The 18,753-nt window shown below is 40.2% G+C and overlaps 1 protein-coding gene and 2 long non-coding RNA genes across 7 annotated transcripts in view; 1 reads left to right on the plus strand and 2 right to left on the minus strand.

Annotated features, from left to right (window-relative positions):
- The window catches only part of IGF1 (insulin like growth factor 1), a 62,159-nt gene extending 47,358 nt beyond the window's left edge, over nt 1-14,801 (plus strand). For 3 of the 5 annotated variants that reach the window (XM_083574169.1, XM_083574165.1, XM_083574168.1), the window contains exons 3-6: nt 1,646-1,827; nt 3,764-3,819; nt 5,563-6,668; nt 6,709-7,331. In XM_083574169.1, coding sequence (XP_083430295.1) covers nt 1,646-1,827; nt 3,764-3,819; nt 5,563-5,623 — 299 coding nt within the window. In that variant the 3' untranslated portion in view covers nt 5,624-6,668; nt 6,709-7,331. Of the gene's footprint in view, nt 1-1,645; nt 1,828-3,763; nt 6,669-6,708; nt 7,332-13,092 lie in introns of those variants that run through there. The other 2 variants (XM_083574166.1, XM_083574167.1) reach the window with 2 other exon arrangements.
- LOC310743728 overlaps nt 1-18,753 on the minus strand; it is a 78,620-nt gene that overhangs the window by 56,231 nt on the left and 3,636 nt on the right. The gene's annotated exons all lie outside the window — the stretch shown is intronic.
- Nucleotides 10,282-14,781, minus strand: LOC310743735. Its single transcript, XR_014539203.1, has 2 exons — nt 11,258-14,781; nt 10,282-10,882 (listed from the first exon to the last, which is right to left on the minus strand). It is a non-coding gene; the product is annotated as an uncharacterized lncRNA (long non-coding RNA).

Genomic DNA, 18,753 nt, shown 5'->3' on the forward strand with positions numbered 1-18,753 from the left:
AAGGTTTTTAAAAGAGTACACTGCCCCTATCTATGACAACTTAATCTAGGGCACAGGCTAATGATGTAATATACTGAGATGTGCTCTTTGTGTTGTAATTTATCACCAAAGCCTGAAGAACACCTGCATGACACGGGTATCAGATTGGCTTGCATGGTACTCCTGATCTTTCAGACCATTTGCTCATGGGGCTTCCAGAGCACACTAACCACCAGTCAGTTAGAAAAGCATAGGGTGGCCAGTTACTGATTGCAAAAAAAGAGGACAATGATTTGCATAAATTGTGGATGTGCACCTTTAAGGCCCCTGCACTCCCTTTTTTAAGATTCCACAGCCTTGCCATATACACTGGCAGGGGCTGGATGTATGGGGATGGGGAGGCAGATTGTCACACATGCCTGGAGCTCATGCAGCGATTGGGCCAAAACTGGGCATGGTGCCATTCACAATGGCAGTGTGGTTAGCCCAGAATGCTTCGGGTAAATAGGATATTCGGGGGGGGGGGACACCTAATGAACCTAGGTATCAATAGAATTAATTTTACATTGCTTTTAGTGGAGTTACTTTGTAGTTGTTTTTCTTCATTAACCATGTTCCCATGTTCTTTTTTTTTTTTTGCACTGCTTGCTTTATTATTACAATTATTTTATTATGATTATAACACAGTGGAAAAAATGATTCCTGAATGAGTGAAATTCAAGCATTCGTGTGTATAAAATCTATATACATTAATGCAGCCACTTACACCACACCAAAAATTTTGAACCGTGGCATCAAAAAAGAAGGCTAAAGAGGCAGAAATTTGCATAAAAACAAATATGCTAATTTATATGCATAGATGCAAATTTAGAAATAATGACTACAACTTAAATAGAAATACAACATCTCTCACTATAGTGGTGAACAAGACTGCCCAGGTGACCTGTGTGCCCTTTTAGTCTGCTGTCCAGGTCTTAACTTTTGACCGACAACTTCAAGACCACTGCTGCTCCCTTTAAGTTTTTTTAGCTTTAAACCACACCTGGACAACCCTTCAAACAGAGAACTGTAAAGTAGGACACATAACTATTCCAATATATAGCCCTGTTTGCAGACATGCCTTGAACAGCCATGTGCCTACTGAACTCCAGCAAAGTTTTGCAGTTCAGCCAATATTTTTTAGCTACTGAATCCATTAAAAAATATTATAGCACTTGCTCTTGTGGGCCCACTCAGCTAATAATACTCTAATGTTAGTAGTGTGTTGAAGCTTTGGCCATCTCAGACCCTCCCAGTGTCCCTATTTTCCAGGGATGTCCCTGATTTAAAGAAGCCATCCCGGTTTCTGATTTGATCCTAGAATGTCCCACTTTTCCTTAGGATTATCCCTATTTTCATCAGAGAAATGTTGGAGGGTATGGAGTTATCCAACCCCCAGGCTGTCTGAAGGCAATCCTGTATAGGGAAGTTTTTTTAAGTGTTTAATGTTTTATGATGTTTTTATATATGTTGGAAGCTGCCCAGAGCGGCAGGGGCAACCCAGTAAGATGTGTGGGGTATAAATAGTAAAGTTATCATTATGGAATGGGACGTCCCTATTTTCACTGGAGAAATGTTGGATGGTATGCCATCTTCTCTAACAATGACTGGTTTTTGTTATACTTAGGTAAACCTGCAGGGTATGGGGGCAATAGGCGTCCACCTCCCACCCGAGGTATAGTGGATGAATGTTGCTTCCAGAGCTGTGACCTGAGACAGCTGGAGATGTACTGCGCTCCTGTCAAACCACCTAAATCGGCAAGGTCTGTACGTGCTCAGCGCCACACTGATATGCCTAAAGCACAAAAGGTAGGCAGAATATGATCAACTGTAACCTCCCAATATGTTGCATTTGAGGATTTCCAGCACTGGTGCAGAAGGATGTTCATGCACCATTAGTTCTTCATGCATTCATGCTCCTGGAAACTCACACAGATAACAAAATCCATTTATAATATTATTGAAAATTGTTGGGCATTGTTTTAGGGATTATTTTCACGGCAGCGGCACGACCATAGTTTTTTGTTAACTTTTGTTTGTTCATTTTTTTATTTTAAAAAAGATGGTCAAGTACAAAGGGGGATAGGCCTCCTTCACCTTTTAATTGTTATATAGATGAAATTTCTCTTAATGCAGCTTGTCTGCCTCAAGGCTCAGAAGGCCTCAGCATGAGCAGGCCATGTGAAATAACTCAGTTTTACAGCAGAGATACATGTGAGTATAACTTGTCAGGGGCCTAAACAATGTTTGGCCCAGAATGAGTCAGAACACTTTAAGGCTGGGGACATACAAAATCATTAGCAGCAGGTCCTGCTAGCCTCTTGGGGCCTTGACACTTGCAGAACACATATGGCGTTTAAACAGTGTCATGAGAATACCAGTTAGGCCCTGTCATAGACCTGTGTAGATTCATAGAGTGCACCAGAGCATACCCAGCAGTTCCTTGTAGCTATGTATGACAAAGGAAGATCAATAGGGGTGGACAAGCTGCCTTTCAGAGATGATTATTATTAATTATCATCAACAGCAACAACACTCCTGTGGAACTCACTGCCAATTGAGATTAGATGGTCCATGTCTCTCCCTCCCCCTCCCCCCCCGCTTAATGTCAGGTGCTTGTCAAAGACTTTCCTATTTCACCAGGCATTTTAAGGTGGATTTCTGATCATTTGTTTTCATTTAAGAAAATTTGTATAAAGCTTAACTGTAAATAAAACTTCCAAGCAGTTCACAAAGAATATAAGACATGCCATAGAACTGTCAGTAATCAGTGTTAAGAATGAGCATATAGAAAGTGAAATGAATAAAATAAACAGGTAAATGTATACGTTCTAAGCTAAGATTATAGTTTAAAGCACACAACAGCTTTACATGTCTGACTAGGCTTGCCTACACAGAAAAGTTTTAGATGAGCACTGAAAAACACCTGCCCAGTGTCAATTCTTAATTTTAATTACTCTTATTCTTTGATTTTTAAAAACATTTTTAAAACACCCCTCTTATAAATTATTTCTTTTTCTAAAACTACAATCCAATGCACAATTATCCAAGTGAAATCTGTGGGTCTTACGTAAAAAAGTAATATTAAACAAAAGTTTAATGGTGGTTTTTTAATATTCTAGCCTTTGCCAAGTCTTAGGAACAAGGTGGCCTAGAATTCCAAATCAGTCAGATAAATGCATTGGCTTATTTAAACCATCTTTCCCAGGCTGATCAGGAGCCAGATGTGGACCATAAACCAGTTTGCCTCCTGCAAGAACAGACCACAGCCTGTCAAGAAAACTTAGAGTGATCAAACTGAGACAAATCATCCTATGGGAATGAGACCAAGCTCTCAGAGTGATTTTGTTCCATTGATATCATTGGCTGCATGGAAAAGTCTCATTAAGGCTGGGAGGATATTCAAACACAAACCAGATGCCTCCATTGATTTTAAATGATCTCAGCTGTTCAAGTTAGTCACAAAAGTTTGTCACTCGGACAAAAGTAGCATTTGTACACTGCACTGTCATTGCAGCCACTCCAGTGATAATCAAAGCACTGGTGCAAAGAAAAGGAATGTTATTTCTAGAGGTTAACACACCATCATCTCTTATGTTCAGAGAAAGGTTTCTAAATATAATACAGTTTGTGAGAGAAAGAGGTTTCTAAATATAATATAGTTTGTGAGAGTGAATAACATTTAAAAAAAATTGTGAAGTGTGCTGAAAGGTCTCTATAAGTAAATATTTTCTTTCATTTTCAGGAAGTGCATTTGAAGAACACGAGTAGAGGAAACACAGGAAACAGGAACTACAGAATGTAAGAAAATATCATCCATAAAAGTGAAGAATGAATGTGCCATCTGCAGGATACTTTGCTGTAAATAAATTGTCAAACATTGGACAAAACACTAAAGTTCAATAAGCTTGATGAAATTTCCACTAATGGGCATTCTCCCAATGAACAATGCAAGTAAACATTCCAATAGAAATCAGCTCAGCGCTAAAATGTTTCTGAGACTGGCAGATCGCTGTTCTAATTGTTCACCTGCTATAAATGTCCTACACACACACACACACACACACACATACACAGAGAGACACAATGAATCCTGTGCCCCTCAAAAGCCACCAGATGTACAGGCCTTTGATGGATCCAATTGCACTAAATTAACTTATGAACCCTGCTGTTAGAGTCATTCACCAGCCTTGTCTAAGTGGGTTATGTTTTTTTGTTTTGTTTTGTTTTTAATATTTGCACTTCCATACAAGCAACAGACTCTGTCTTGCAGCGTCTGATACCATTGTTTGTTTGCCCCTTTTATATTTGCACAGTTTGGCATTCCCAGTAGCAGCGACAGTAACACGTCAATTACACCAGTAGCATTCTGACAACATGTGAGTTGCATGCATTCACCCCAGTTAGGGATCCTTACATGGTTCAATATGCACACAGAGTTCCTGTGTAGAATGGAAGCACCATTTACTTTGATGGATAAAGTGGCTACACACATTACACTCTCAGTCACTGAAGTGAATGGGACCGACTGCATACACTTGAGCTCCACATGTGCATGAGAAACCCTTGTTTGCAACAAATTGCTGGATCAGGGTAACAGATTTTAAGACAAAGGCTCATCACCACAACACATGAAGATACAAATAGATACAACATGGACAATTGGGGTGTTGTTTTTTGTTGTTTAGAATCAGTTAAGAGCACACAAAAGGCTATCTTAAATCCTTGGTGATTTTTTCAGGTGATGAGTTATTTTGCCACACTATAAATAAAACATCTTTTCCTCCATATAGTGCAGTATGTAAAAAATTTAGCATATCAATAACACACATATAATCAACATTATGTAAAACTGTTTCATAGTACAATGGTGCTATTTTGTAGCTTGTTTTATGGAAGGGTCTGGCAAAAACAGTAAGAGGTAAAAGCAAAATAACAGTGGAGTTGCGTGAGAACTAAGCCCAAGGTGAAAGGGAAGGAATTTGTAGGAAACACATGCATAATTTTTAAAAAGGCTTCCAAATAATTAAAAAAATTAACTACCAATATCAAGTAATAACATTGCTATCCCATACTGATGAGATTTTTGTCTGACTCTGTTTATCTAACTGAGTGGCAACATACAAACCAATGCATGATGCCACTCCAAAGAAACTGGCATCTTGTTCTTGGCTTGTGGCAATCTGGGAATTAGCTCTGAGTGACATTGAAAAGATACAAATTATGGCTTGGCAGCACGTGTACCCAACTGGTGCTTCCCTAGTGCACCAGGTCCTTGGTGATTTCCCTAAGTTCTTCTAGGCTCTGGTTTATAACACTATTTTCTTATCACTGTAAACTAAATATCTGGGACATCATCAAGTAGACCTGAGCAACGCAACCAGAAGAATCTTGCTGTACTGTACCACTTAGGACTGCAGATGGGAGATTGCAGGTCTGAAATGTTTGCCTGTATATAAAACTGCCTGTATACAGAAAAATAGCAATAAGGAAAAATGATTTTAACCTCATTTTCTCCCTGACATGCTACTTTTTCGTTTGCAGGGTATTCCGTGCCCAGAGTATTTCCAAAATGATACTGTCCAGCAAGAACCTCACCATGTGATTCTGCTGATTATGTAACTTGAGTCCCAGGTGGTACTACCCTCCAACTCCCCCCCAAAAAAAGATTGCAATACCTACCTTGGTGCTCCGTAAGACTTTGTTTAAACTGTGACATGAATAGGAACTCTAACTGGAGCCAAGGTGAGAAGCAAGCAAGCCACAAATCATTTGACTCAGTAATGTTTTAGGAAGGACTACAGTGAGGAAACAAGCCAATAAATAAAATAACATCATGTAATTTTAGACTGTCCTAAAAACACTTGCATGCAATAAGTATGGTAACTGCGTGCAAATAAGCCTCACTTGCTTTCTATGCACCCCTTCCTGGGAGAAGGTCTCATTCAACTCAATGGGGCTGGGATTGCATTGTAATCCTGACCTGCCCATATCAACAAAGGCATTCAGTTCAATGGGACATAGAGAGGTTTACTTTCTGCATAGGATCATGCTGCATGAGGTCAGATTTAATGCAAAACAGGCTTGGATGTTGCAACAGTCTTGTGTTGGCCCTCTGAAAGGATATCAATTTTATTCGTACCTAGCAGTAATTTTTGCATATCTTTGGATGGTGGCTGGAACCTATGAATGTATATACATATGAAGTCTTCTGCTGTATTCAAGGCTACTCCATTTTTACAAGCAAGAGATATACAAATGAAGGATTTGGGGGGGCAGGGGGACCGGTAGCAATTTTGCTTTACCTTTTACTGATTTGGTCAGCTATGCCAAAGTGGTGCTATTGTTTTGTTTAAGAAAGTACTTGACTTTAAAAAAAAAACTATAAAAGAAAGTATATGCATATTTTTTAAAAAATAAATTGACAAATATATAGATTTTGCTTTTTAAAATAGAAACATGCCTAGCCATAATTTTTCAACTTTTTGTCATTTTAAAAAAGGGGGGATTGGGGACAGTACTTACATTTAAAAAAAAAATGAGAGAAAAATCAAATTGCCAAAATTAATACTAATGTTAGGTGTCACATTATCAGAATAGAAGTGTAGGGCTTACTAAGTACTGCTGCAGCTTAATTTCCATTTGTTTTGGTGGTCCTTTGTGAGCTGGGACCTCGGGCGGCTCTGACAGGTGGGATATACAGGGATACTGCTCTAACCCCATTGGGATGAATGAATGTTGCAGTACAACAGTGCTTAATGGATTAAATCCGTAAGCCGCACTTAGAAGCTCCAGTGTGCCATCGAGTGTTCCAGGGCACCCTATAAGCTCCCATTCTGTTTAATGGAGGGGACAATACTATGCTTGTGACAGGATGCCTGCGTGGAACTTTGGGTCATGGCACAGTCCTCCACCCATTAAAAGCATCATGCATTCTTGCACAGGGGTAACATTGGGATTGTTTGTATGCAGTGGTTACATTGCCTTGGTGGAAATCACCTTTCACTTGATTTTATTCAAATCCCCTTACCCACTTAAGTCCACCACCTCCTCCAGAGTCCCTCTGGAGCAGAATACAATATGGCACTTTCCACTAAGGCAAAGTCACCATATGGATATAATCCATTCTAATTACACCAAATTACAAAAACCTTTCATCCTGGCCTTGGTTAAGACCAGAAGTCCAAATTATCATTCAAAGGGTGATAATCCCTGGAGTGTTTTCACACAACAAGAAAGACACACTTGAGCCTTACTCGCGTCTTCTGCATGCATGCATGAAGTCCTAAAACACAGAGTGCCGTTAAAAAAAAAAAAAAACCTTTTCTATCCATTGTTCCTGAACTACCAAGTAATAATAATAATAATAATAATAATAATAATAATTATTATTATTATTATTATTATTATTATTATTATTATTTTATTTATACCCTCGTCCATGTGGCTGGGTTTCCCCAGCTACTCTGGGCGGCTTACACTACATAAAAAATTGTAAGACATCAGACATTAAAAACTTCCCTAAACAGGGCTACCTTCAGATGTCTTCTAAAAGTCAGAAAGTTGTTTATTTCCTTGATTGGAGGGCGTTCCACAGGGTGGGCGCCACTACTGAGAAGCCCCCTTGCCTGGTTCCCTGTAACCTCACTTCTCGCAGTGAGGGAACCGCCAGAAGTCCCTCGACACTGGACCTCAGTGTCCAGGCTGAACGATGGAGGTGGAGATGCTCCTTCAGGTATACTGGGCTGAGGCTGTTTAGGGCTTTAAAGGTCAGCACCAAAACTTTGAATTGTGCTCGGAAATGTACTGAGAGCCAATGTGGGTATTTCAGGACCATATGTCTCCGCAGCCACTCTCAGTCACCAGTATAGCTGCCGCATTCTGGATTAATTGTAGTTTCCGAGTCACCTTCAGAGGTAGCCCACACATAGAATGCATTGTAGTAGTCCAAGCAGGAGATAACCAGAGCATGTACCACTCTGGCAAGACAGTTCACAGGCAGGTAGTATCTCAACCTCCGTACCAGATGGAGCTGGGAGACAGCTGCCTTGGACACAGAATTGACCTGCACCTCCATGGATAGCTGTGAGTCCAAAATGACTCCCAGGTTACACACCTGGTCCTTCAGGGGCACAGCTACCCCATTCAAGGTCCCCCACACCTGATCCCCCAAAACAGTACTTCTTTCTTGCCAGTGATCCATGCATAGAAGCCTACTTACATGTATGGATCTCCTTAGCTGGGCTGAGACAAAAGTGTACAGTGGTACCTCGGGTTAAGTACTTAATTCGTTCCAGAGGTCCGTACTTAACCTGAAACTGTTCTTAACCTGAAGCACCACTTTAGCTAATGGGGCCTCCTGCTGCTGCTGTGCTGCCGGAGCATGATTTCTGTTCTCATCCTGAAGCAAAGTTCCTAACCTGAAGCACTATTTCTGGGTTAGTGGAGTCTGTAACCTGAAGCGTATGTAACCCGAGGTACTACTGTATTGAGTTTATTTTATCTATAACAGATACTCAAGGGTAGGCCCACAAACATAAAATGTATATTTATAGAGAAATCGGTTTAGGTACAAATCACAGCAATTTTTTTAAAAAATGTCTTGAAGTGAAAAGAAAAAAACATCCATTTCTAATGGGGGTGGGGAGAAGAAGTGACATATTCTGTAGCTTTTGAGAAAGAGTTGAAAATATATGGCTAGCATTCTGTGAAACTGAAATTGTGTGCATGCATTGAGTCTGTATGTGTGATTTTTTTAAAAAAAAAGAAAAACTTTATATGGTTTTCACAAACATCAAAATGTGCAAAAATGACACCTTTATGGTTCTTTTTAAATGAAAGTTAAATCTGATTGGAGATACTTTGCGTTTAGATAGGGGGGAAATTGTTCTGATGAAAGTATACTCAGTCTATTTTATGTGTTTCAAAACTACTTTTAGCCTGGAAATGAATTGTAGTAATTTATTAAAGACACAATATATACCACTGATTCCTCTTTTAAAAATATCATTGCAGTTCAAACAAGTATACCGTATATTTTATAGTTTATTCAAAGAGACTTTCCGTTGTTCTGGTTTCAAATGGCTTCTCTAGTTTAAATGCCTGTGCATTTGATGATTATTTTTAAAAGGGGGATTAGGATTTTTTGCTCTATTTAACAAGTCACAAATCTTCATTGGTGACTTTCCTCACAAGCCATTAACTATATAGAAGCACCATTTGGTAAATCGTGTAAATCAAATTCCTGTCTTGAAGGAGAAACAAATCCTAAATGCAAACCTATATTCATTTTAATCCTGCAATAGACATTTTTGCTTATCACAATATTACAGTATTCTACAAGGACTATCATTGCTCAAACACAGTATCTTGTGTACAATTTTTTTCTGTTTGACTTTTACATGGTTATAAGAATATCTGAAACTTGACTACATATAATACAATATAGAGATACCACTCTAACAAAGACAAAACTAGACAATATTTTCATTTCCCTTGAAAGATTGAGACTAGGTACAGATAGTGGTTCCAGCTGACTTCAAGTTAATTGTGACAAGTTAGTCTCATAAACTAGCCGAAGACCTGTTGCTTTAATGTGATTTAGTCACAACTGCTGGATCAGGGCCAATAGTTTTTCACATGCTTGAAGGCAGAATAATTCAACGAACACTGTCCATAGGGCACATCTTTACTTTCTCTGTCCCACATTGCCACTGGAGACACTTGGGCTAAACCTAGCCCAGAGATGCTGAGCTGGCCAACCATCCCTCATCAAAGTAGCTCTCCAAGAAAGCGAGTTGCTGGCCAGGTCACTACAGTCTCTAGTCATCCAGATGTTTAAAGCACAATTAGATTTTTGCCACCTTCCCAAGTGGGTGTGTGAAACTTGAAATTTAAAACATACTTATGAAGTTGTATTATACCAAATCATACTCTTGGTCCAACTAGCCCAGTATTGTTTTGTCTGACAGGCAGAAGCTCTGCGGGGTCTCAGAGAGGGATAGATTTTCTCCTCCCTACCTTATCTTTTTACCTGGAGATGCTAGGGATTGAACCTGGCACCTTTTGAACCACTGAGCTATGCCGTCTCTCTTGCCATTTATTACATGGCACATACACAACTACAATATGGACAGGAGAAATTAACATATGTGCCCTTGGACATTGATAGCTCTATCATGCTACCTTAGAGATATACTAGCATCTGTGCCTAGCTCCATACTGATTGCATGAAGGGTGCATGTTTTGATTTCCCCCCCCCCCCACTTTTCAATAACCTGCAACATAACCACAACTTTCTGCTTCTCACTTGCATTATTTATTTTCAGAAATCTTATGCTGTAGCTGTTTTCATTGGAATGTATCAGCACAGCCTTATATTTGCAAACCAGACATAACCAACACTTCAAAAACACGTGTTTCATTCACTAGCACTTCTTGGATAACTTTGCTGTGCTACTATCACTGCCATCTATTGAATGGTCACTGTGACTTCACGACACCTAGCCATGCACGTTCCTTCTCTGCTCACTGGTACCATTTTCGAAAACTCTCTCTCTCAATAGGTTTACTTTGTCTCACGCACACCAGCTGTGCACTCCTGCTCTCCAGCAGTGGAATACATGTCTCTTTCAATATGCTTTTTGCTAGGCAACCCCACTCCAGTTACACAGAAAATGAGATCATAATGGAGAACGGGACTACTGTTAATCCTGTGTTTACTACAACAACAACAAACCTGGACTATTTGGAAAAGGCCCTTGGCTGCAGGGACATCCTGTTTCAGACAATAAGGAAAATTTACCTTGTGCTGCTTGTTAGTTGTAGCCCCGTTAGACCACAGTTACACCTCTACCTCTACCTCCTGGTGTTATGTACTGAGTTGAATAGGATCCAAACTGCAGCAGTCTGATTGGTCCTAGAACAATAGGATCCAAAAGGCAGCAGTCTGATTGGTCCTAGAACAATAGGATTCAGAATGCAGCAGTCTGATTGGTCCTAGAACAATGCAGCAGTATGATTGGTTGGCAGGAACCACCCAATCATGCTCCAGATAGAAGTGAATCCACATCCTGATTGGCTTACAGTAGAATTCCGGAATTAGCCAATCATGTGCAGCCCATTGTGTAAATAATGTATATAAAGCAGATGCTTTGAGGGGACATTCATTCATTCCTCCTCACCACTATGAGCTGAATGAAGAGCATGAAATCACTTTGCGACTCTGAGTATATTTCACTCCTGTTCATACATCTGGTTACCCATGCAATTGCCTTTGGGAAATTGTGCAAGTGGCCACCATGATTTGCATACAGCAACCTGTGTGCAGTCATAATTAGATCCCGTTAAAATCAAATCATCATGATTAACTTTTAAAACAGGGCCATAGCATGACTAACTTTGCCTGGATCCAACCCACTGTTTATTCTTGTGGCCTCTCTTTTCTGGCATAGTATTGCTCACTACTCTATAGCATTGCCATGATTTCCCAATTTAGATCCTAATACCAGATAATAACACGGGCCCAGATGTTTCACAGGTCTACTTCTAACTTGCTTATTTGCTGCTACAACTGCACACAATATTGGGGTTGACACCCTACCTCTGTGTTTAAATTTCACAGATACCAATGGATTGGATCTACCAAATAGATCTACTGATAATTGGCCACCAATAAACATAAGTCCAAGGATGCAGACTATCTGATGCATAATCAAAAACATTATAAAAGGGGGGGGGGACATTAAAGAAAGACTGACTGAACTGATGTGTGAAATGTTGGTTGATGCACTTCTTGCTGAAAATTATTAAATTTCTTTTCTTTTTCTTTTCTTTTTTTGGCTGCTTCTGAATAATGTCTTGCTTTGCTAAGAAAGCCTGTTCAGTTTATAAGGGTCACTAAATGGGGTGATTTTGCTGCTAAGTAACCTTAAAAGTAAGGCTGTAGGTTATGTACAACTTGCATGCGGAAATTGGCAACATACGCTTGGCATGAGGAGTCATCCTACTTTCATTATGGGAAGGAAACAATGACCCTTGAAAGTGTTGACTTTCAATATAAAGTAGCATTTTCCCACATTAAAAGAAGCAGACTTAGGTTTTCTAAAGGATATATGACCAGGGTACATGACAAGGAGCCACAGCCAATCCTGGACCCTTAAGAATTATAACTATATGGTACCCATGTTTTTCATTCATTCATTCATTTTTTAATTTATTATTTGCTTTATCTCTCTCTCTTTTTAAATTACATAATCCCTCAAACTAAGCTACAACAGCATTAAACCGGAAAACTTTAGTGTTGGTTGAATTGCCCTGCCTCACTTACATCAGTAGGGTTTGTTATTGGTACTCAATGGCACTGATGAATTATTTCAGTGCTTAATGTGGCAATACACATAGCACGATGACTGTAGATAGAGATGGATGCCCCAGTTTTGAGTACATTCATACATATTTCACTGAAGGTACTGGACTCACACAACCTGGAACCTCACATGTGCAGAAGTGGCCTCTATTCTCCTTCATGGCTGCAAATGTTCTGTGCACATCAGTGGGAATCCATACTACATATGCAGAACATTTCCTCAATTCATGGAAAGGAATGGAGCTACTGATGGCCAAGATGTAACTTGACACATGTGTTTAGTTGGATGCTCCCAACATCAGCAGTGGCAAAGAAAGCTTTACTTGAGCTTGCAGAACTTCATATGCCCCAAATGGCAATGGTGGTCCTATTTAATTGGCCTGTGGGCCGCAGCCTATGTCCAAATCCTGCCTAATGAGACCTTTCTTTTTTTACTTGCAAAGGAGAAAATGCAGTACTCCATTGCCCTTAACTTATGAACAGCACTTTGCTATTGCAGAATGAAATTTACGGGGATAGAGCACTTTGAACATGTCTTTGCTAGCCAAGGTTGTGTGCTGGGGAGGGGGGAGGCTCCATGCATGTACATGATTTTGCACGCCTTAATTGTTGTTGCTACTTTCTTGTAATCGATCCATTAGCTTAAATGCCTGTTGTAAGCAGTCTACCAAAACTGTTTTGTAATTTAGGTTTATTTCCACTTGCAGCCCAATCCCCAAAGCGCTCCGCCGGCACAAGCCCCATTGAGGACTGGAGCCTTAAGCAAGGAACTTGCCTGCATCAAACTTACACAAGGGCAAGCTTCCTTACACTATACAGTAAATGAGAACAACTTTTACTTTGAGGTATGACAGAGTGACTCTGATGCATTTCTAACCAATTCCAGTGATGGAAATCAATTGTGACCCAAGGAGAGTAACGAAGCAACTGAAGCAACCAGCTGGTGTGTTACAGCATGTTTTTTTCTGAATAGGTTTTGCGAGCCAAAAACAAGATTCCTTAGTGGGAAAGGACATATGCTGCTTTAAAAAAACAATCAGAATGTGGTGAAGTGTTTCACATAGTTCTGGGAGACTTTGAAGTACCACATGCTTGTTATAAGTACCGTACATCCCTAGAGGCACAGCTAACAACAAAACTAAATGCAAATTTCCAGTATGCCTCCAGCCGATATTTTTCTGTACATGTCCAGCATAATCTAATCTATAAGACAACAGGATCAAGGACTGACTGATACCTGGATAAGTGATCCTCTGCAAAGCTAGAATGTCATAATTAGCCATCTAGCTTATATGTATTTTTAGTTACTTAGCTGCCCAAGTGCTAAATGTTGAGATTAATATTCATTTGTTTTCCACAATGCCATTCTTCCAAACAAAAATATGAGCTGGCCCACTTACCTTAAATTAAGAGTATGGTCAACATCAGAACGTGAACTGGCCCATTTACATCTTAAGAAAAGGTATGTGCAACCTCAGGGTTTAGATTATACAAGCATGGTTGTATGTGGGCACTTGAATTCCTAAAAATTCAATACTGAAAGCTATTGATGGCAAGCATATAAGCAAAAACCATGATGAGGGACATCGTTTGCTCACCCTGTCAGCTCCTCCCACACACCAAAAAAGTCCATAATCCTTGAAACACTTTGGCGGCGTATGTCGTACTGAGATAGATGGGCAATGCACCAGCACAAGGCTTTGTAGATTGGGCTGTAAATATTTGGATTTGTACGGTTTTTATTTTCCCTGTGCTCATTCAAAATGCAAACTGTCATGACCTAATGACAAGTAAATAATATTTCATACTGTGTATGTAACATCAGTGTGTTGCAGAACCCCCCACCCCACCCAAACAACTACTTCAACAATAGAACTCACCCAATTATTCTCCCCATTTAGCACTGGTAAGCTTTCCACAGATACACAGGAATGCCAAGTAATGAAGGTTTTAGTGCTTGCGAAAAGAAAAACTGATCTTACTATTTCACAGGTACCTCAGAACCATTTAGCCATGTCCCCCACTCTGTGCAAACTTTCTAACCCGGTAAACATTGATCCATAAACCAATAGTGTATTCATGCTTCTTAAAAGACTCTTTATATGCATTTATCATGATAGGTCCAAAAGATCTCAAGAGCTAGTTGTCTGGTTTTCATTGTTTGTTTTTCTAAATATCCACTGATGCAGTAAAAAAATAAAAAAAGGGCTTGGTCACACTGTATAATAAAATAAAGACTATGGCAACCTTAGGTTGGTAGAATGTACTGAACTGTTTGCACCCTCTTGAGATCCAGTCCAAAATGTGAAACATTACTGTAAGAGGGTATCTTTCTAATGTATTTGTATGTATAGTTGACACCTCTGTGAGGTCTAATAAAGAATAATGGTTAATAAACATAACTGTGCTAAGCGTCTTTCTTGCTCTAGGATAGCTCTGACTTCTTTGGCTATAAAGCAATTGCTTTAGACTCAGGCTCTGCACATGTGAGAAGAAAACACAGAAAGAGTGTTAGCTGGTGATCTTAAATTAAGATAATCAGTACTCCCTCTCCCTCTCTAATCACCACCCACACTCTTTCTTTCTCCTGCCCCCCCCCCCCCAGAAAGAGAGAGAAAGAGTGTGGGATGAATGGATGATAGATGAATGGAGGCTGGAGGCTGTGTGAGTGAGAATGAATGGAGCGCATCCTTGTATGCCTGTGTAAATAAATCGGTGCTGTGTAAGAAAGGGTATGGAGTGGCTCCAGCCCTGCTAACTGATGGTATGCAGAATCTGACATATTACTCCCAAGGGAATGCAACCTTCAGAGGCAAAAAAAAACAGAACCAAAAGATTATTCACCCCTCCTTTAAAGCGAAACAAAAACATGACCAATGTTAACAAAAAATACATACTGTATGTTAGGGGAACGTGTGCATAAAAATGAATATATTAGTGAAAATAACATGCAGTATATTAAGAGAAACTGCTTGCAAAAAGGTGTACATTAGTCAAAACTGCATCCCAAATGTGTTTATTAGGAAAAAAATTCACTAACAATACAGTACAGTGTTTTTCTTTTCTTTAAAACTGCAAACTGCTGCAGAAATGTGGAATTTAAGATTGGGAAAATGAGAAACTGAGTGAACTGATATTGACAGATCTTTCCATTCTTATTGGAGTGGCCACACTCAGTGCCAGAATGTGGCCACTGGAGGATTGACCAAGGTTGAAAGAGGCCCTCAGGCCAAAAACGGTTACCCACCATTGGTCTTCTTCTTTGACAACCACTTGTAGCTGAGTAAGATTGTCTTCCATGAGCACAGTCTTAACGGTGTGTCCACAGATGACTTTCGGGGCCAATTCTAGATCCATATGTCCTTCCACAGTGGGGACATAGGTTTCCGGGCAGGAGTTGATCATGGTGAGGGTTTGCCAAACATGTCTTCCTTTTAACCCATTTTCCCCTTTCATCCTGAGTTTGAGTGTCTTTAAAGTCCATGACACCTTTGGTAAAGGCTGTTCTCCAACTGGAGCGATTGCAGGTCAAGGTTTTGCAGGCCAATTGTTGGTGTTTATACTACATTGTTAAAGATTTGCCTTGAGACAGAGTCTTTAAACCTCTTTTGTTGACCACCAGCGTTACGCTTTCCATTTTTAAGTTCAGAATAGAGTAGTTGCTTTGGAAGACAATAATCAGGCATCCACACAACATGACCAGTCCAACGAAGTTGATGTTGAAGAATCATTGCTTCAACACTGGTGATCTTTGCTTCTTCCAGTACACTGACATTAGTTCGCCTGTCTTCCCAAGTGATATGTAAAAATTTTTGGAGACACCATTAATGGAATCTTTCAAGGAGTTGGAGATGGCGTTTATAAGTGGTCCATGTTTCACAAGTGTACAGTAAGGTTGGTAGTACAATAGCTTTGTAAACAAGCATTTTTGTTTCCCTGTGAATGTCCCAGTCCTTAAACACTCTCCACTTCCATCAGGAGAAAGCTGCACTCACAGAGCTCAAGCGATGCTGAATTTCAGCATCAGTGTCAACCCTTGTGGAAAGATAACTGCCCAGGTAGGAAAAATGATTGGCCTTTTCCAACATTACAGTGTTACGCCATTAAGTTGGATTTGTGGCACTGCAAAGGGGTTGTTTTCTGCTTATTGATACTGCACTTTGGTTCTTTGGATGTTGAGAGATAGGCCAAGCTTTTCGTAAGCTTCTGAGAAGATATTTAGGATGGTTTGGAGGTCATCCTCTAAGTGTGCACACACTACGTTGTCATCAGCATATTGAAACTCTATGACATAAGTTATGGTAACCTTACTCTTTGCTTTCAGTCTACTCAAGTTAAAGAGCTTTCCATCTGTTCAATATATGATTTCTACCCCAGTGGGGAGTTTACATTGACAATGTGTAGGATCATGGCAATGAAAATATTATAGCTGGAGCGATAATACATCCCTGTTTAACACCTGATCCCACTGTGAATGGTTCACTTTGACAGACATTGTTATCCACAATTGTTTCTGCCATATTATCATGGAGCAGCCGAAGAATGTTCACAAAATTATACAGGCAGCCGATTTTCAGGACACTCTACAGAGCATTACGATTTATAGTGTCAAAGGCCTTAGTCAGGTCAATAAATGCCTTATACAGGGGTTGGTTTTGCTCTCTGCATTTTTCTTGAAGCTGTCAAGTGGGGAAAATCATGTTCACTGTCCCCCCCTAGAAGGTTGAAAACCATTTTGGGATTCAGGAAGGGTGGCCTTGGATATAGTTGGGAGACTGTTTCCTAAAATCCTTGCAAGAATTTTGCCAACTGCAGCTAATAAAGAGATAGTTTCCACAATCTGTTCTATCAACTTTTTTAAAATAGAGATTGCATTCTCTTCAGTACCAACAATGTGGGACTAGGTGCCAGCTTCTAGCTTAAAACAACTGAAAAATTCATCTCCACGAAATTTCTTTGTCTGTCAAAATACTTACATCTCTTCCCTCTCTGCATTGCAGTCATGATCCTATCTCTCCCCGCCACCCATACACACATGCATGGCTACTTACATTTTTAATGCAATAATACATTTAACATCACATCAACTTTGGCCCAGGGAGCTGCAGTTTTGTAAACACATTTCTTCATATTCTAAAGCTAGGTTATCTGTATCCCACTTCATCATTTTTATCTCAGCCAATTATTTGAGGGAGGAAGCATGGATAAATACTTAGAGCTGTTCTACCTAAATCCTAAAACCAGGAGGTTACATTCTACAGTGCCTTGGCGTTACTGCAGGGATGGAAAACCTCAGTCCCAGGGCCTAGATGTGGCCCTCCAAACCTCTCCATGGGGCCCTCAGACTCTCCCTGGACCATGGCACTGAAGCGCTTTGTGCCTGGAATATGTCTTGATTGCCTGGATGAAGAAGTGTGTACACAGATAGGGGTGTGTGTGTGTGTGTGTGTGTGTGTGTGTGTAAATCTTTTAAGTTTTGTGTGACTGAAATGCAGCTTACTGTAATAAAGATAAGAATCACTTTCATTCCTTTTCCCAGCCTAGCATGTGGCCCCAGTAGGTTGTTCACAAGGAAACATGGCTCTCTGATTTAGTGAAAAGTGTTTTCCACTCACAGAACAGTGATTTTCATTCCTCCTCCCCTACCCACAGAAGCCCTTCACATCCTACATTGTTTTGGAGAGTCCCCTATCCTCACGACCAGCTTTTGGCTCAACGGAAACAGGTTGCCACACCTTGCACAAGGAGGCACACTTTCCACTAGTACAAAGCTACCATTAGTCACAACCCAGTGATCAGTGCAATCTTATGCTAAGGTTACCAGATTTTTTTCAATGAATCCGGGGACACTTTTCAACCTCAGTAGGAATGATAGGACTTTGTCAGGGGACTGATTTGTAAATCCGGGAACTGTCTCCAAGAAATGGGGACGTCTAATAACTTTATCTTATGCACGCCTGCTCAGAAGTAGGCTCCATTGACTTCAATGGAACTTATTCCTGGGTATGCATAGATCACAACCTAAAGAAATTAAAACCCATGCATAAGCAACCATGAAGCCATCCTTCCATCATTCAGACACCCATTGTGTGTCAAACTGAAGCTTCTGTACAATCACAAAGAGCAGTCCTCTGACAATGCGTGGCAGCTGCTACCCCCACCCAACAAAACTACCATAGATTATGGGGCCAGTTTCAGGGGTGAGAAGGTCCAGCACTTAAGCAGCCTTGATCACCCTCTGCAGGAGCTGCAGTCTTGTTTCCCCAGCACCTTGAGTCTTAGAAATGCATTGGTGTCTAGCTTGAATTCAGTTCAAAGAAATTCTCTCCTGACATTCTCATTTTGCAGGAAAGCTGAATTCCATGGGC

Source organism: Podarcis filfolensis, assembly GCF_964270895.1.
Source record: "Podarcis filfolensis genome assembly, chromosome: 10".
In the NCBI taxonomy this organism is placed as follows: Eukaryota; Metazoa; Chordata; class Lepidosauria; order Squamata; family Lacertidae; genus Podarcis; species Podarcis filfolensis.